At 36.4% G+C, this 15,912-nt stretch overlaps 1 protein-coding gene across 1 annotated transcript; it reads right to left on the bottom strand.

Annotated features, from left to right (window-relative positions):
* Positions 1-1,571: 1,571 nt before the first annotated feature.
* On the bottom strand, positions 1,572-15,393 carry LOC125498725 (uncharacterized). The gene is made up of 2 exons (XM_048646991.1): positions 15,161-15,393; positions 1,572-3,069 (listed from the first exon to the last, which is right to left on the bottom strand). The coding sequence occupies exons 1-2, from the start codon at positions 15,391-15,393 to the stop codon at positions 1,572-1,574; spliced, it is 1,731 nt and encodes a 576-aa protein (XP_048502948.1).
* Between the last annotated feature and the right edge of the window lie 519 nt (positions 15,394-15,912).

The following is a 15,912-nucleotide window of genomic DNA, read 5'->3' as shown; positions in this document are numbered from 1 at the left end:
GATATAACTTCAAGGTTTTTAAGGTCCGGAAAAACCAAGGAGGATATGCAAGCTTAAGAAGTCCATTTATGGACTAAAGAAGGCATCAAGGAGTTGAACCTCACATTCGATGAGGCAACGAAGAAATTTGACTTTCTCATAAATGAATAGGAATTTTGTGTATACAAGAAGTTAAGTGGGAATAGTATTACATTCCTGGTCTTGTATGTGGATGGCATCATTCTCATAAGAAATGATAAAACCTGATATATCATTTTTTATATAGAGTTCTTAGGTACATTTAGTTTGCATTATAAGAGCATATTAGTTCATATAGTTGCATTTTAGGTCTCATTATCATGCATTATCTATTTTATGCTCTATTATGCTTCATTTGTCGTTTTCTTAATGTTTCATATATATTCATAGCAATTTGAACGCTAGTGAACCAATTTTAAATGAATTGGATAATTCTTGCAATGGAAGTTGATGAATGACAGTTTTTTTATCGATGAATTTATGTTCGTGGATGCTTCTCATGATCCTTAAAATAGTATTAAGTGAATTAGCTTCCATGAGGGTAGCAACATATCTTTCGAGAGAGAATTTGAGCTGAAAACGAAGAAATACATTAATTCAGAAGTGATAAAAACCAACACATATTCATGCTTTTCATCATAACTCGAGTTATGCACATCGTATTCAAGTTATCCAAGTTTTGTTGAAAATTATACTTGAAGATCTTCGCACTGATAGGTGACACGCCTATAGATGATGCGTAGAGCTTGAGATACAACCTTGAAAATATGACCCAGGAAGCTGCCACAAGCCCAACGCCCAACATGTTGCTCTTCGATCTTGCAACTGCCATGCTACCTAGCACGCTGGCCTACCAGCGCCCAATAGAGGCCGGTGCCTCGACTCGCCTAAGTGTTTGATGCGGGCTCGTGATTGTTCGTTTGTTGACATGGATACTTTCCTCAACACACATTGTTCGCTTGTTGTAAACTCTATATGCCTTACTACTTAAGGCATATCCAATAAAAACAGCCTCATCGCTTCTAGCATCAAACTTTCCTAAATTGTCTTTACCATTATTATGTACAAAGCATTTACAGCCAAAGACTCTAAAGTATGAGATATTGGGTTTTCTTCCTTTAAGTAGCTCATAAGGGGTCTTTAAGATGATAGGTCTTAGCATGACTCTATTGATAATATAGCATGCCGTATTCACTGCTTCGGCCCAGAAGTTCTTCGGAAGATTGCTTGCTATTATCATTGTTCTTGCCATGTCCTCCAAAGTGTGATTCTTCCGTTCTACCACACCATTTTATTGCGGGGTTCTAGGAGCTGAGAAGTTGTGATCGAGACCTTCGTGCCTGCAAAACTCATCAAATTTTGAGTTTTCGAATTCTCTACCATGATCAGAACGCAAGTGCTTAATCTTAAAACCACTTTTTTTTTTTGCTAATTAAGTAAGATTTTCATTCAAATAACCAATCATCCATACAACCTAGCCACCTTCAAGTCAAACAAACCAACTAGGTTGGACTCTTTGAACAAGAAGAGGCCCATCATGTACTATACATCATTCATAAAGACAAAAACCATTGCTTATCTCTATTAGTGATCTTATTAGGCAGCACAGCAGCAATTCTAAGCTTTACATCAGCTTGTATCCTCTTGATGCTACTACTAATAGTTTCAACCTTGTGATCCCAATAACAACCATTTCGGATTCTCCAAATATAGTATATAACAGCAGTTATCCCTGCTAGAATCACCTGCTTCTGAAATTTTGTCCTTGATCCTCTTCTGATCCCTCTACTCAGTTGATGAAGATCCATTGTTCTAGTCTTTACCCCCAGCCAGAGCTTTATCCCTTGCATACACTCTGAACTGAATTTACAGTGAAAAAACAAATGTTGATGTGTTTCTGCATAGCTGCCACATAGCAGACATGTGTCATTAGCACTAACTCCTATGTGCTTAAGTTTTTCTGCTGTTTGCAATTTCCCCTGAACTGCCAGCCAATGTATGAACCTATGCTTTGGAAGACTCAGTCTATTCCATACCATCTTCCCCCATACTATTCTCTCTTGTTCTCCCTTAAGTTTCTCATAGACATTTTTAACTGAATATCTATGCATAGCTTTCAATTCATCACTTGTGTAGTGAACTTTTAACAATTCCTTCACTTGACAAATCTTTTTCCAATACCAGCTTGCATCAACCTTAGGTGAATAAGACCACCATTCTGCTTCTTTAATATAAACTGAGTGCACCCATTTTATCCAAACATTATCTTGTTTGGTAGATATTGCCCACACATACTTGCCCATACTAGCAATGTTCCATGTTCTCACATCTCTGAACCCCAATCCACCATTTTCCTTCCTTGAACATACTTGTTCCCATGCTATATAGCCTGGTTTGCTACTATAGTATTCCCCACTCCACAAGAATGCTCGACAAATTTTATTCACATCTTGAAGGACTTTCTGAGGCAACACATATACCTGTGCCCAGTATGTGTGTATGCTTATGAGCACTGAGTTTATCAGTTGAGCCCTAGCCATGTAAGACAAATTCCTGGAGCTCCACAGTTTGATTCTTGCCATCATCTTATCCAATATCACCTCACATTGTCCAGCAGATATTCTCCTAGAGCATATAGGTACACCAAGGTACCTGAAAGGCAATTTACTAAGAGTGAAACCAGAAGTCTCTACAATTCTCTGCACCTCATCAGCTGGCATACCACTTGTGTACATTGCTGACTTCTGAATATTTGCCTTCAGACCTGATGTATGTGAAAACAACTTAAAGGCTCCCATTAACAGGTATATTGAGGCAAACTCCCCTCTGCAGCATAGAATTAAATCGTCAGCAAAACACATGTGAGTGAGCTTGAGTTCTTTACACCTAGGATGAAATTTGAACTGCTGAAGATCACTCAGTTTATGAAGAACTCTTGACAAATACTCCATACATATAACAAAAAGCAAAGGAGACATAGGGTCTCCTTGCCTCAACCCTCTTTGTGCTGCAAAAAAACCTTTCATAGCTCCATTTATAAGAAGTGAATACCTAGGTGAGGTAACACATTCCATCACCAAGAGGATAAATTTCATCTTAAAACCACTTATTCTTTGAGTTCTTTTAGCAAAGTTAACAAATTCGTCAAATGTTTCATCTTTGCTATGAAGAAAAATAACCCAAGTGTACCTTGAAAAATCATCAACTATTACAAGTACATATCTCTTACCAGATCGACTTTGGATTCGAACAGGGTCACACAAGTCCATATGAATCAATTCAAGGGGACTTTGTGAGCTTACCATTTTCTTTGACTTGAACGAGGATCTAACTTGTTTACCTTTTGCACATGGTCCACAAACTTCATGGTTTGAGACTTTGATAGTTGTAATCCAATCACCAAGTCCATACCACTTAGCTTCTGGAGTAATGTCATGCTTGCATGACCACATATTTTATGCCAAAGAAGTGGTTCATTATCAACGGCACTTAAACATGTTAGGTTGTTCCTAGGAACAAGGTTGAGATCAACAACATAGGTGTTTCCCTTCGTTGTTCCTTCTAGAATTTGGTACCTGTTCCTGTATTGCTTACTATACAATGTTCATTTGAAAATTTACATTTCCCTTTGTCGCAAAATTGAGAAATACTAAGCAGATTATGTTTTAAACCCTTGACCAAAAATACATTGTCTATGGAATGTGACTTGGACTTTCCTACCTTCCCCATTGCAACTATGTTACCGGTAAGATTGTCTCCAAAGGTCACAGTTCCTCCATCATAGGCTGAAAGCGAGAGGAATTTCTCTTTATCTCCTGTCATGTGTTTAGAACAACCTGTCGAGGTACCACAGGTTGTTCCTCCTCACTTTAGCCTGCATCAAAGCAATCAGTCAGTGGAGAACCCAGTTTGACTTGGTTCTCTGTTGGGCTAATATTTCTCTTAGCTTTCCAGGCTTGCTTGATTAAGTGGGTATTCATTTCAATATGTTCTTCTCTGGAGGAACAGTCAACACTAAGTGTCCACTGTTCCCACAGTAAGAGCATATTCGGCTGCTTGGAAGATCAACATATTTTTTCATTTTGTTTTTCTTCTTATGATTGAAACCTAGCCCACTTCTTCCTTCATTTTTATATTTTTGTATCCAACTTACTGGATCAGGAAGAGTTGTTCTTGAAGCTTCCATTTTCTCGTTAAGTACAAGATATTTACTTAAAACTTTTTCGTGTTCGAATTTTAATTTTTCGAACTCGGATCTTGTATTTATAGAGGAACTGGTTCCTTCAGGAACAAATAGTTTCAATTCAGCCATTTCCATATTCAAGAAGTAGTTTTCATTTTTAGCATTTTCAAAAGCTTCTCGAATACGTCGGTTTTCATCAAATACTTCAAAGAATCTTTCTTCAATGTTTGCATTCACTGTTTTAAACCAATTTGAATGTCCTTTGGTGACTTCCAAGGCTTTTTCTAAATTTTCTTCTCTAACACAAATTGCCTTGTAGTCATCTAAGGTTTCCAAAAGTAGTTTATTAGTTGATTCTTTGAAAGTTCTTTTAACTCTTCTTCTATAACATTTATGCGTACCTTGTTGTCTGACAAGTCTTCTTCTTCGTCTGTTTTTGCCATGAGACATAAGTGTGTTGTCTCCTCTTCTGGTTGTTCCTGCTCCTCGTCTAAGTCGGATTCTCCCCAGGCAGCTACCATGGCCCTTCTCATATCAACTTTTGAGAAAGGTTTTTGTTGTTCCTTTCCCTTCTCGTTGTACTTGCGTTTGCCTTTTTCATTTTCCCAGAGAGGGCATTCTTTTATGAAGTGATCCGGACTTCCACACTTGTGACAACTTAACTTTCCAGGCTTTTTCAAGTTCTTCCCTTTGTAGTTCTTGTTGAAGAACTTTTTGAATCTTTTCACGATCAGTGCTGCTTCTTCATCATCAGTATCTGAATCCTCCAGATCATCGAACTTGAGAGCCAAGGCCTTAGGTCTATTTGAGTCAACTTCATGAGTTCCTAGATGGATTTCATGAGTTAACAAGGAACTGGAAAGTTGCTCGATATTGAATGTGGTGAAATCTTTAGTTTCAAGCAAGGTAGTGACCTTTGCCATCCATTTTTCATCCTGAGGAAGACTTCGTAGAACTTTACGTACTTGTTCCTCAGGGGTGATGATCTTTCCAGAGATTCAAGCTCATTTATGATGTTGGAGAATCTTGTGAGCATCTCTTGAACAGGCTCCTTAGGTTTCATTTGAAATAGCTCATATTTGTGCATGAGCATGTCAATTTTCAATCGCTTGACTTCGCTTGTACCTTCATGAGTAACTTGAAGAAGTTCCCACATTTGCTTGGCTGACTTGCATGCTATGATTCGATTGTGTTCGTGGGGACCAAGACCACAGTGAAGAATTTTCTTCGCCAAGTTGTTCATCTCCATTTTGTCGAAGTCATCTTTATTAAATTTAGAGAGAGGTTTAGGGATTTCTTCACCTTTTTCATTTTTCTCTGTAACTTCGAAGTCACCAATCTCTATTACTCTCCAAACTTGATAGTTTCCGGCCTTGATGAAGATTTCCATACGGTTCTTCCAATATGGGTAATACTTGCCATTAAAGATGGGTGGACGTTGGGTTGAGTAACCTTCTTCCAATCTTTCTCCTGATGTGTTCATCTTTTCCAGGAACTAGCTCCTCAATGTTAACTGATTTTGGAGGAACTAGGCTCTGATACCAATTGTTATTCTGGGACGAACACTTAAGCAACTACAAGAGGGGGGTGAATTGTAGTTGGAGAGATTTTCAAACTTTTTGCGGAAATAAAAGAATGCATAAGTAAGAAGGAACTAATTGCATGAATAAAGAAAGAACTAGGAACAAGAGATTTTTACAAGGAAAACTTCCTAGGCCCAATAGGAACAAAAACCTTGACCACTAGGGATTTTGACTCAATTCTCTTTAATCACTTTTAGGCCAAAAGACTCTCTTTTGTACAACCTAAACTTGGACCAACTCTGTTCCTCTAGGAACTTGTTCCCAGTCAGCCTATTCCCCCTGAACAGTTGACTTCTCCCTTGACTTCACTCGAAGTCTTTTCTCTTTCACTCTTTCTCTCAAGAATGATTACAGATTTTGATTCTCTCAACCCAATCTCATAATACATCAATGTCTAAGAAGAAGAAAAACCGAGCAAACTTTCACTAAGAATATTACATAACAATTCTGAAAGTTATTCTAAAAAAATCATTACAAACATCTATTTGTAGAGACCTATTTACTTGATTTCTTCTCCACGAACTTCTCCATGTTCTTCTCCATGAACACACGTCCTCTTAGCCACTTCTCCATTTTGTCCGTTGTAATCTATCCGTAGGCAGTTGAGTTTGTTGGGCTTCCACGATCTTCTCCATGATCTCAGCCACTTCTCCATTATCACACGCCTTACATATAGTTAGGTTGTTATGGTTCCTAAATTCTAGGAACTACCTCAACGTTCACTTTGTTGGCGCTGTTGCTTAGGTTGATGTTTGGCGGCTCCATATTTCTAGGGAAATATCAATGCTGCGCATACATTTCACTAAACAAGATATTATGGAATCTTCATATATTTCATTTGTTATCACCATAATATAAATCGGATAACACAAGTAAATAATAAATAATTTTAAACTTCATTAAATACTTAATCAAACCTTCATAAAATATATACCATTTTATTTGTGAACCTTAAGAACATTTATTCGTATTAAAACTAGACAGATAAAATAAATAAAACAAAACCAAACTAGAGAACTAGAACTAAGATATAAACAAGTTACTTCTAACATGGAACCTAAAAACCGAAATAAACTAATAAAACATTAATTATATGTCATTATCAAAATAGTGAAATAACAAAAGGTTTCAGACAAATTCTGGTATCGACAATGATGAAACCTTCTCACTAGTAGTCATGCTGAAGTCATTAGGTGATGCTTGTGATTGATGCCTTTAATGTCTATGAAATACGACAAATGGATGACAAAATAACTTTCTTGAATGGGTTCTTGAAAGATAACATGTACATGATATAACTTCAAGGTTTTGAAGATGCAGAAAAACCAAGGAGGATATGCAAGCTTAAGAAGTCCATTTATTGACTAAAGCAAGCATCAAGGAGTTGAACCTCACATTCGATGAGGCAATGAAGAAATTTGACTTTCTCATAATTAAAGAGGAATCTTGTGTATACAAGAAGTTAAGTGGGAATAGTATTACTTTCCTGGTCTTGTATGTGGATGGCATCATTCTCATAAGAAATGATAAAACCTGATATATCATTTTTTATATAGAGTTCTTAGGTACATTTAGTTTGCATTATAAGAGCATATTAGTTCATATAGTTGCATTTAGGTCTCATTATCATGCATTATCTATTTTATGCTCTATTATGCTTCATTTGTCGTTTTCTTAATGTTTCAGATATATTCATAGCAATTTGAACGCTATTGAACCAATTTTAAATGAATTGGATAATTCTTGCAATGGAAGTTGATGAATGACAGTTTTTTTATCGATGAATTTATGTTTGTGGATGCTTCTCATATCCTTAAAATAGTATTAAGTGAATTAGCTTCCATGAGGGTAGCAACATATCTTTCGAGAGAGAATTTGAGCTGAAAACGAAGAAATACATTAATTCAGAAGTGATAAAAACCAACACATATTCATGCTTTTGATCATAACTCGAGTTATGCACATTGTATTCAAGTTATCCAAGTTTTGTTGAAAATTATACTTGAAGATCTTCGCACTGATAGGTGACACGCCAATAGATGATGCCTAGAGCTTGAGATACAACCTTGAAAATATGACCCAGGAAGCTGCCACAAGCCCAACGCCCAACATGTTGCTCTTCGATCTTTCGACTGTCATGCTACCTAGCACGCTGGCCTACCAGCGCCCAATAGAGGCCGGAGCCTCGACTCGCCTAAGTGTTTGATGCGGGCTCGTGGTCTTCATCGCTATTATTGACCAATCATTGAACTTCTTTTATTAGTTTATTTTCTTATTTTCTTTTCTTTTCACTTATTGAGCTAGAGATTAGATTAGATAAAAATATAAAGGGGGGTTTGTTTTATTTTCTCTCTCATGCTTAATATTTCTAGAGAACTCAATATTATGTTTTTCTCTTCATCTTTTTCCTTGAAACCCTAGTTTTTACTCTGTTCCATTAATTCAACCTCTAGAGGTATTTTTCCATTGTTTTATTCTTTATTAATATTTGCTATTGTCTTTCTCTTGGTTTATTATGATCTTCATTATTTCTCAGTCATAAATTCTAGATTAATTATTGATTACTTTAGTTATTTCAATTATAAGTGAGCAGTCTCTTTTCTAGGGTAAACTGAGGGAACCCATGTTTATCCCATGATTTTTATATTTTGAAATTGATCGATTTATAGATCAAAATTTTGAGTAATTATTCGAATCGATATGTTTTAATAGTGTGATTCTTGTAATTGACAAATATCAAGAGTTGATTAAATTGCTAAAAGGAATTAGAATTCAAAGATCATATTCTTAGAGACTTCATTATAGTTGGAAATTTTGAATATGTTAGCAACCGTACTACATAGGTTGACTTGAAAGAATTAATATGATACAGAAGGATTAACCGAATCTTTAATTACTCATCCTCTAGTTTGTTTGTTATTTATTTAATTTGTACTCGTAGAATGGTATGAGCATGATGGACAGAAGTATGCCCTAGACTCCTAATTTATTGATTAAATGAAATTTTTATTATTACTTGCTTCTAGTTTTGTTATTAGTCAAATCAAACATTCGTTTTTCTAAGATAGTTTATTACAATTAAGCAAAATAAAGTAGAAATCCTCCCCTTATGGGATCGACTTGTATTTGCTAAGTCTCTGCTAATAGCAAATACAGTGTTGCAGTATTAATTTTTAGACTCATCATGTTTTTGGCGTCGTTGCCGGGGAGACGACTAGTTTTTATAGCGTTCTGATTAATGATTTATTTGAACTATTTATACTATCGTATTATTGGAACTTCAAGCTCCAATTGAGGCATTGTCACTGCACATTTTTATTTGTTTCTCTTATGACCAGGTCCAAAAGAACAGGTACTCCAGTTCCAACTGATTATAATCTTGAGAAAACCATCAGATAACTAAAAAAGCAACAGAAGAAGAAAAAGTAAACTGGTAATCAAGGAAAATCCATGGAAGGTCCTTCAGAACCAATCATGCCTCCTAAGTCACTAAAATATTACGAGGTACCTTCCCTTGGCAATGTTCCCACAGGCCCGATTATGCCCACTATAGAAGTGACAAACTCTAAGATCATGCCTACCCTCATTAATATGATCCGAGATAACCAATTTGGAGGGCGCCCATTTGAAGACCCTGCTAATCATTTATAACAGTTTCAACAACTATGTCGGTTCGTTAAGCACCAAGGGGTCACTCCTGATCAATTGAAGGTCATGGTTTTTGTATTTTCTTTGAAAGACAAGGCACATAAATGGTTAAATGATGTAACAAAAACTGAATGTAGTGTTATTTCTAAATCACTCTTGAGAGAGTACTACGTACAATCCTACCAAAACTGCAGAAATCGGACATAATTATAAAAACCTGATGAGACATTGAAGGAAGCATGCAATAGGTTCAAAGACCTATAGTGAGACTTCCCACACCACAACCTTGATAAGTGGCTCATTACCCAAGCATTTAACAGTGTTCAACAACCCCATATCATGAGTGCAATTGATTCATCTACATGGGGTGTTTTTCTAGATAAGGAGGTGGATGAATGGTATGATTTTTTGGCCAACTTGGTAGCTAATTATCACAGTTCCTCACGGATTACTACAAAGAAAAAGTTAGATGTTAATGCATATGCACTATCAACATCATCATAGGTTGCAAATTTGAGCATAAACATAGATGCATTAAAATATTTGCAGTCTAGTACTCCTCCTATGAGTATTGATGTAATGTCTGCTATCTCACTTATTACCTCTTCTTTCTGTAAGGTGTACGGTATTCAAGGCCACGTTGGTCAACCTAACCAAGTCAAATGAAGCATGCAACTGCTTTCCAACAAAGACCGCACAATCCATACTCAATACGTTCAACCTAGGTTGGAGGGATCATCCAAAGACATGCCAACAATTACTATATATACATACAATTAAAGCATGAAGATAATAAGATTAATTATTCATAATCGGATTTGCTTGCTAGACCATAAATAAGTTTAGTAGAATAATATTAATTGGGCTTATAACTAAAATACATTAATCTTATGAGGTCACACATTGTAGTACAAGTTGGACAACAACGCAACGCCCAATGTGGGCTTGAGTTGGCCTGTCATGAATGAGAATATGAGGGGAATTAGTTCTCCTAATTTTCCTAGGATTCTTCTATTATATATATGATGTAATATTATGACTTAGGCATTACTTCATTAAGGAGCTTACTTTCACAAAAGAGAGAGCAAGGGAAACCCTAATTTCTCTCTTAGTGACCAGAGCCTATACCATCGAAAGCAAGAGATTTTCACTCGTTCGTTTTAGTAGACGTTAATGTCCAGCTGGTGCTCATGGACTAATTAGGGGAGCAATACTTTGGGATCTTAGATCTTCAAAGCTTGCATACTAAACGAAAATCATGCTACAATTTACAATGATTTTAAATCTAACCCTTATTTATTTATTCATGTGTTTCATTATGTATGTGATCATATGATAGATGTTAGAAAATTGTATCCTGAAATTTCGCTATGTATGCATCCATATGTTACTACAATTTTATCTCCTTTTGCGAAGTATTTACTCATTACTAGCTTCATTTCTTTAACTTTCAAGTATACTCCCTCTGTCCTACAACTCTTTACACTTTCCTTTTTTATCTGTCCCATAATACTCTTTACACTTCTATTTTGCGATATGATCCACTATTATTTTAATCATTGTACCTTTTAACTATTGGCCTACATTCTCTCTCCTCCAAATAAAATAATACCACTCTTATTACCTACCAACTCTAACCATGGCCTACATTCTCTCTCATTAAAATAAAAAAATACTACTTTTATTAACTAATAACTCCTATCACATCTAATTTTCACTAAAATCACAATTGATAACCAAACATGCAATAACTTATCATCTAAAACTACGTGCCTTGATAAGTGTCAAGAGTATCTTGGGACAGAGGAAGTAAAAATCTAGCTACTATGCATTTTTCTCCATTGCTACCTCGGAAATTCAATCAGATTAAGAGTCTCATTTTTATTCTAAATTTCATATTATTCTCCCCTGCTATGTTATATATTCTTGGGCATACATTCGAAGTACCACATCCGATAGATAAGAAGGAGTTACCTAGTTTATATGAGTTGATTAACTATATTAGTATGAGGCCTTTTGGGAGGAGACCAAAAACAAATTCGTGCGGGTTAGGCTAAAAGTGGACAATATCATACTAATGGAGGAGTTGAAGGTGGAATCGTAGGCCATATAAATGGTGTCAAAGCTAACTGTTCGGCAAGGAGAACGTGTATATATTGGTGGACCCCATCGTTGGCTTCTTAGAGTACGCAGGGTGTAGAGCGGCATAGCTCCAGGGGATAGGTGCAAATGTTTGGTGGTTTTCTGTGTGGTTCTTAAAGATGGGTGACTCATTTAATGCATGGACATGCAGTTAACCTGGATGAACTCGGAGCATGGTGCATGAGATTTAAAGAGATACGGAATCTCCTAGTGTGACCTCGCGATGCGAAATATGTGTTTGGTGCCCTGCGTTAAAATTCTTCCTAACCTTGTGGTGATCAGGTGGCGTTCTCCATGTGTTGCCGACAGTACAAGATGGTTAGATGGGTTATCATTGGAGGGAAGGCTTGTGGTCCTTGGTTTGAGGGGAGGATTGTTGGACATACTAATAGGCGTGTCGCACACCTAACAAAAAAAAAATAACCTAGCTAATCCTCCTAACATTGTAGTAGGGTAAGTCAGAGTCTATCCCACAGAGAGAAAGTTGTTCTATGATTAGCCCTTAAATAATGGTAAGACTAAAGGAGATTAATATCAATGATCATCGAATCAACTATACTAGTCAATATATAAGTAAAAGACTCTAGAGTTAAGTATCCTACTAGCACGAAATAATACAAAATAACTCCTACCCCAAACTAATCAATTAAATGTTTGCAAGGAAAAGTCCACCCTATAAAGTACCATAAACCTCTCCCGAGTATTTATGGCTTCTCAAATATGCATTCAAGCCTACTCCCGTGGAATCATGCAAATTAAAGACATAAAACGCGACACTTTAACTTCCTAACAATCCATTCTACCTACTCCCGTGGAGAACTTCATGTCCTTAATTGAAACACTCAAATCCGTCAAAACCAAACTCCCGTTGTGATCAGATCAAGGCAATGGAATTAGAACAATAATAGTTATCCCTAATCTAGTATTGGAATATGCACAATCAATTAAGCAAGCACAATTAACAATTAATATGAGAATTTAAATAAACAATCATGAATCAAATCATACTAGGGTTCAACTTAACCATAGATAAAAGGAACTACTCAAGCATAATTGAAATAAATAAACAAACTAGAGAACAATAGTTAGAGTTCATAATAGAATAAGTACTTGAATTAATGGAAGAAAGGTAAAATCTTGGAGAATAATAAAGATCTACCAGTTTCTCTCTCTAACTTCTCTCTAGCAACCCTAAAAAAATGTATACAATCTACTCCCTCCCGTCATTAAGCCAATAAAAGAGTATTTACTAGTGTAAAAAACAGCTTTTGCTACTTATCAAATGCTTTGGTTGATTAATCAACCTGAGGATTTGCATCACAAATGCTTGGGTTGATTAGTCAACCGGAGCATTTGATGACAAATGCTCCGGTTGACTAATCAACCCAAGTATTTGTGATACAAATGCTCGGGTTGATCAACAGAGCACTTGAATCGTTAGGCGCGAGTTTTTTTTTCTTTTGGTGAAATCCCTTATCTGGCTAATGTTATCATCATCTTAAGAAAAACATTACTTCAAATGTTTTTACAAATAAAATAATTCACTATCAGTTGATGCTTAGAAAAAAGGAAACGGACAAACGACAATATAACTATTGATTGACGATGTACACAGTCTTAGACTTAAATCGTTAAACCGGGTTTAATATATATATATATATATATATATATATATATAATATATATATATTATATATATATATATATATATTTAGGGCACATTTCAAAATCAAAGAATATATGCAAATATTGTATTTTGTGATTAGGGTATAAGAAAATGACTCAAATTTTAAGCTCTTTTTATATTGACTTTTATTTAACTGTAAAAGAAGAAGAAATCAAAAGAAGGGAGAAAAATAACCAAATTAAAGGGTCTTCTAAACGATAGAGATTAGATAGTTTTGCCGTACAACATTGAAAAAAAAAATTCTACCTCTCTAAAAATCAAATCTAATTTTAAAAAATAAGGGAACAAAATAACTTAAAAGGGTACTTCATATAAAAAATAAAGAAGTGAGATAAAACAAGAGTGTTGTAAAAAAAAAAAAAAAAACGTTGTCAAAAAGATAAAAGAAGAGAGATCACAGTAATTAATAATAACCGCAAGAACAATATTGCTGAAGTTGCAAGGGAATAGCTTGACATCTCTCTTATTATCAGTTATCAACTCTCCCTCCCAAGTCCTTGCGCATCCTCCGTCGTCCCTCCCACACTCAGTCGTCCCTGGCCGTCGTTTGATTGGAATTGCCGGAATATTGCCGGATTTCGATTGGAATTGCGCATCCTACCTCCCACACTTGCCGGAATATTGCCGGATTTCGATGGGAATTCGCTTCGCATCCTCCCACACTCAGTCGTCCCTGGCCGTCGTTCGAAGTCTGCCGCCGTTCGAAGTCTGCCGCTGTTCGAAGTCCCTGGCCGCAGTTCAATCGAATTTAGACAATTCTGGTGAAAAATTCTTTGCTCATGTTCATAATCGGTGCTGCTTCCGCCGTTCACCGCAGTTCAATCGAGCATTTGATCCCTCAGGTTTCTTTCTTTCTCTCTCCAAAAATTTATGTGAAACACCCTAATTTATTTTCAATGTGCTTCTAATTATCCAAATTGCGCACTAACGACATCAACACGTACAGTATAGAATAACAAAAAGAGCTTGAACAATCATGTTCTACCCTAATTTAGGCCCCCTCAAAAAAGAAAATAATGCAATTAGACTATTACATCACAAAGAACTTAAATCTTCCAAAACGTTATGATTAATTTTCCGTCACACATAGGAAATTCATTCGGCAGAACAGTTGTGGCACTCAAATGATAACTTGATATAGATGTTATGTTACAGAAAGTAATAGTTGATAAGTCAATGAGAAGCACAAACCAGAGATGGTGTTATGAACTTTTTTCTGAATGTAACGACACCTCCGATCTAAATGTCGACAGTCACTTTACTAGCTCATTAACTAACTCAAACGACATTTATCAAGGTTGTCCGGATTAGGATCCTAATTTACATTGGTGAAGTACTCATTGATTCGATTTCAAGATCAGAGTCACCAGTTCAATCCTAAAAGTACCTTTTAAGACACAAATTTGAACATAATTAAACCAAAATCTCTGAAAACAAATATGTTATAAAAAATCTCAGAGTTGAAATTTCAAAAAGAAAAACGAAATTTTATTAGTAGGGGATGAATGGCTACTTCTTTTGTCTGCTAAAGTCGTTGCTAATATCAATCCTCTCCTTTTGGTTATAATGCTCAGGGTCCCTACATATCTTACACCCCGTCTGTGTCTACTTGCTTTCACGCGCTCTCTCTCTCTCTCGATCTCCCATAGGTTAGTTTTGCTCCCTCTTACTCTTATGTAAAATTAGTTAGCATCTTTGTTTAAAGGGTTAATTGGTTAGAACAACACAACCTTGGGCTCAAGTGCAAGGAACAACACAATCTTAAACGGGTGCAAAGTATAACACCAACTTAAACACGTGGTGCATAAAATAGCATAAATGGCACCGGAGCACGGAGATTCCACCGGAGCTAGGGAATCTCCATTATATTAAGGGTTAATTAGCAAGGAACAACAGAACCTTTGCTCAAGTGCAAGGAACAGCACAACCCTTATTTTAATAAACACACCATTCTTTAACCTCCACCACACTAAATCTACCCTACACCACACTACATCACCACCACCCTCTTCCCTAGCCCACAACACTACAGCACCACCACCTTCCTCAACACCATCATCTTCTTTCACCACACCAAACACCACCTCCACTCCAGCAATGTCATCCTCTATCCCAAACACTGCAGCGACCATGGCGCAACCTCGAAGCAGGTGCTCATCAAACCAATCTTTTTACAAAGAGCATGTGGAGTGGTCTTTGGTGAATCAACAACGAATATTAAGCTAGGAGAAACTAAGACCAGCCTCCACAATTATTACACGTCAATTATTAATGATGATAGAAGTAAATCCAGCGATTTGATTTTGATATTGGCGCTGATGCAATTTGTTGATGGTGTGAAGATACGTGGTACGTCGAACAGGGAAGAAAATCACAAAATGAGGAAGTAGCACAACAGCAAAGAAGAGTAAAGCGGAGATCAATTTTTTTTTTGAGATTGAAGTTGGAAGTTGGCTAGAACAGCACAACCTTTGGCTCAAGTGCAAGGAACAACAACCTTAAACGGAGATTCCTTAGCTCCGGTGGAATCTCCGTGCTTCGATGCCATTTATGCTATTTTCTGCACTACGTATTTAAGTTGGTGTTACGCTTTGCACCCGCTTAAGGTTGTGTTATTCCTTGCACTTGAGCCAAAGGTTGTGTTGTTCTAG

The sequence above is a fragment of the Beta vulgaris genome, chromosome 6 (genome assembly GCF_026745355.1).
Source record: "Beta vulgaris subsp. vulgaris cultivar EL10 chromosome 6, EL10.2, whole genome shotgun sequence".
Taxonomy (NCBI): Eukaryota; Viridiplantae; Streptophyta; class Magnoliopsida; order Caryophyllales; family Amaranthaceae; genus Beta; species Beta vulgaris.
Note: the sequence above shows the minus strand (reverse complement) of the source record. Positions and strands in the feature narration are given on the sequence as shown.

Excerpts from the sequence above, each read along its gene's own strand:
- LOC125498725 (XM_048646991.1), bottom strand. The coding sequence starts at position 15,393 with ATGGTCGCTGCAGTGTTTGGGATAGAGGATGACATTGCTGGAGTGGAG. Across the intron at positions 3,070-15,160 it reads TTCCTTGCACTTGAGCAAAG|GTATTCACTTCTTATAAATG; the intron begins GTTCTGTTGTTC and ends TACCTCACCTAG.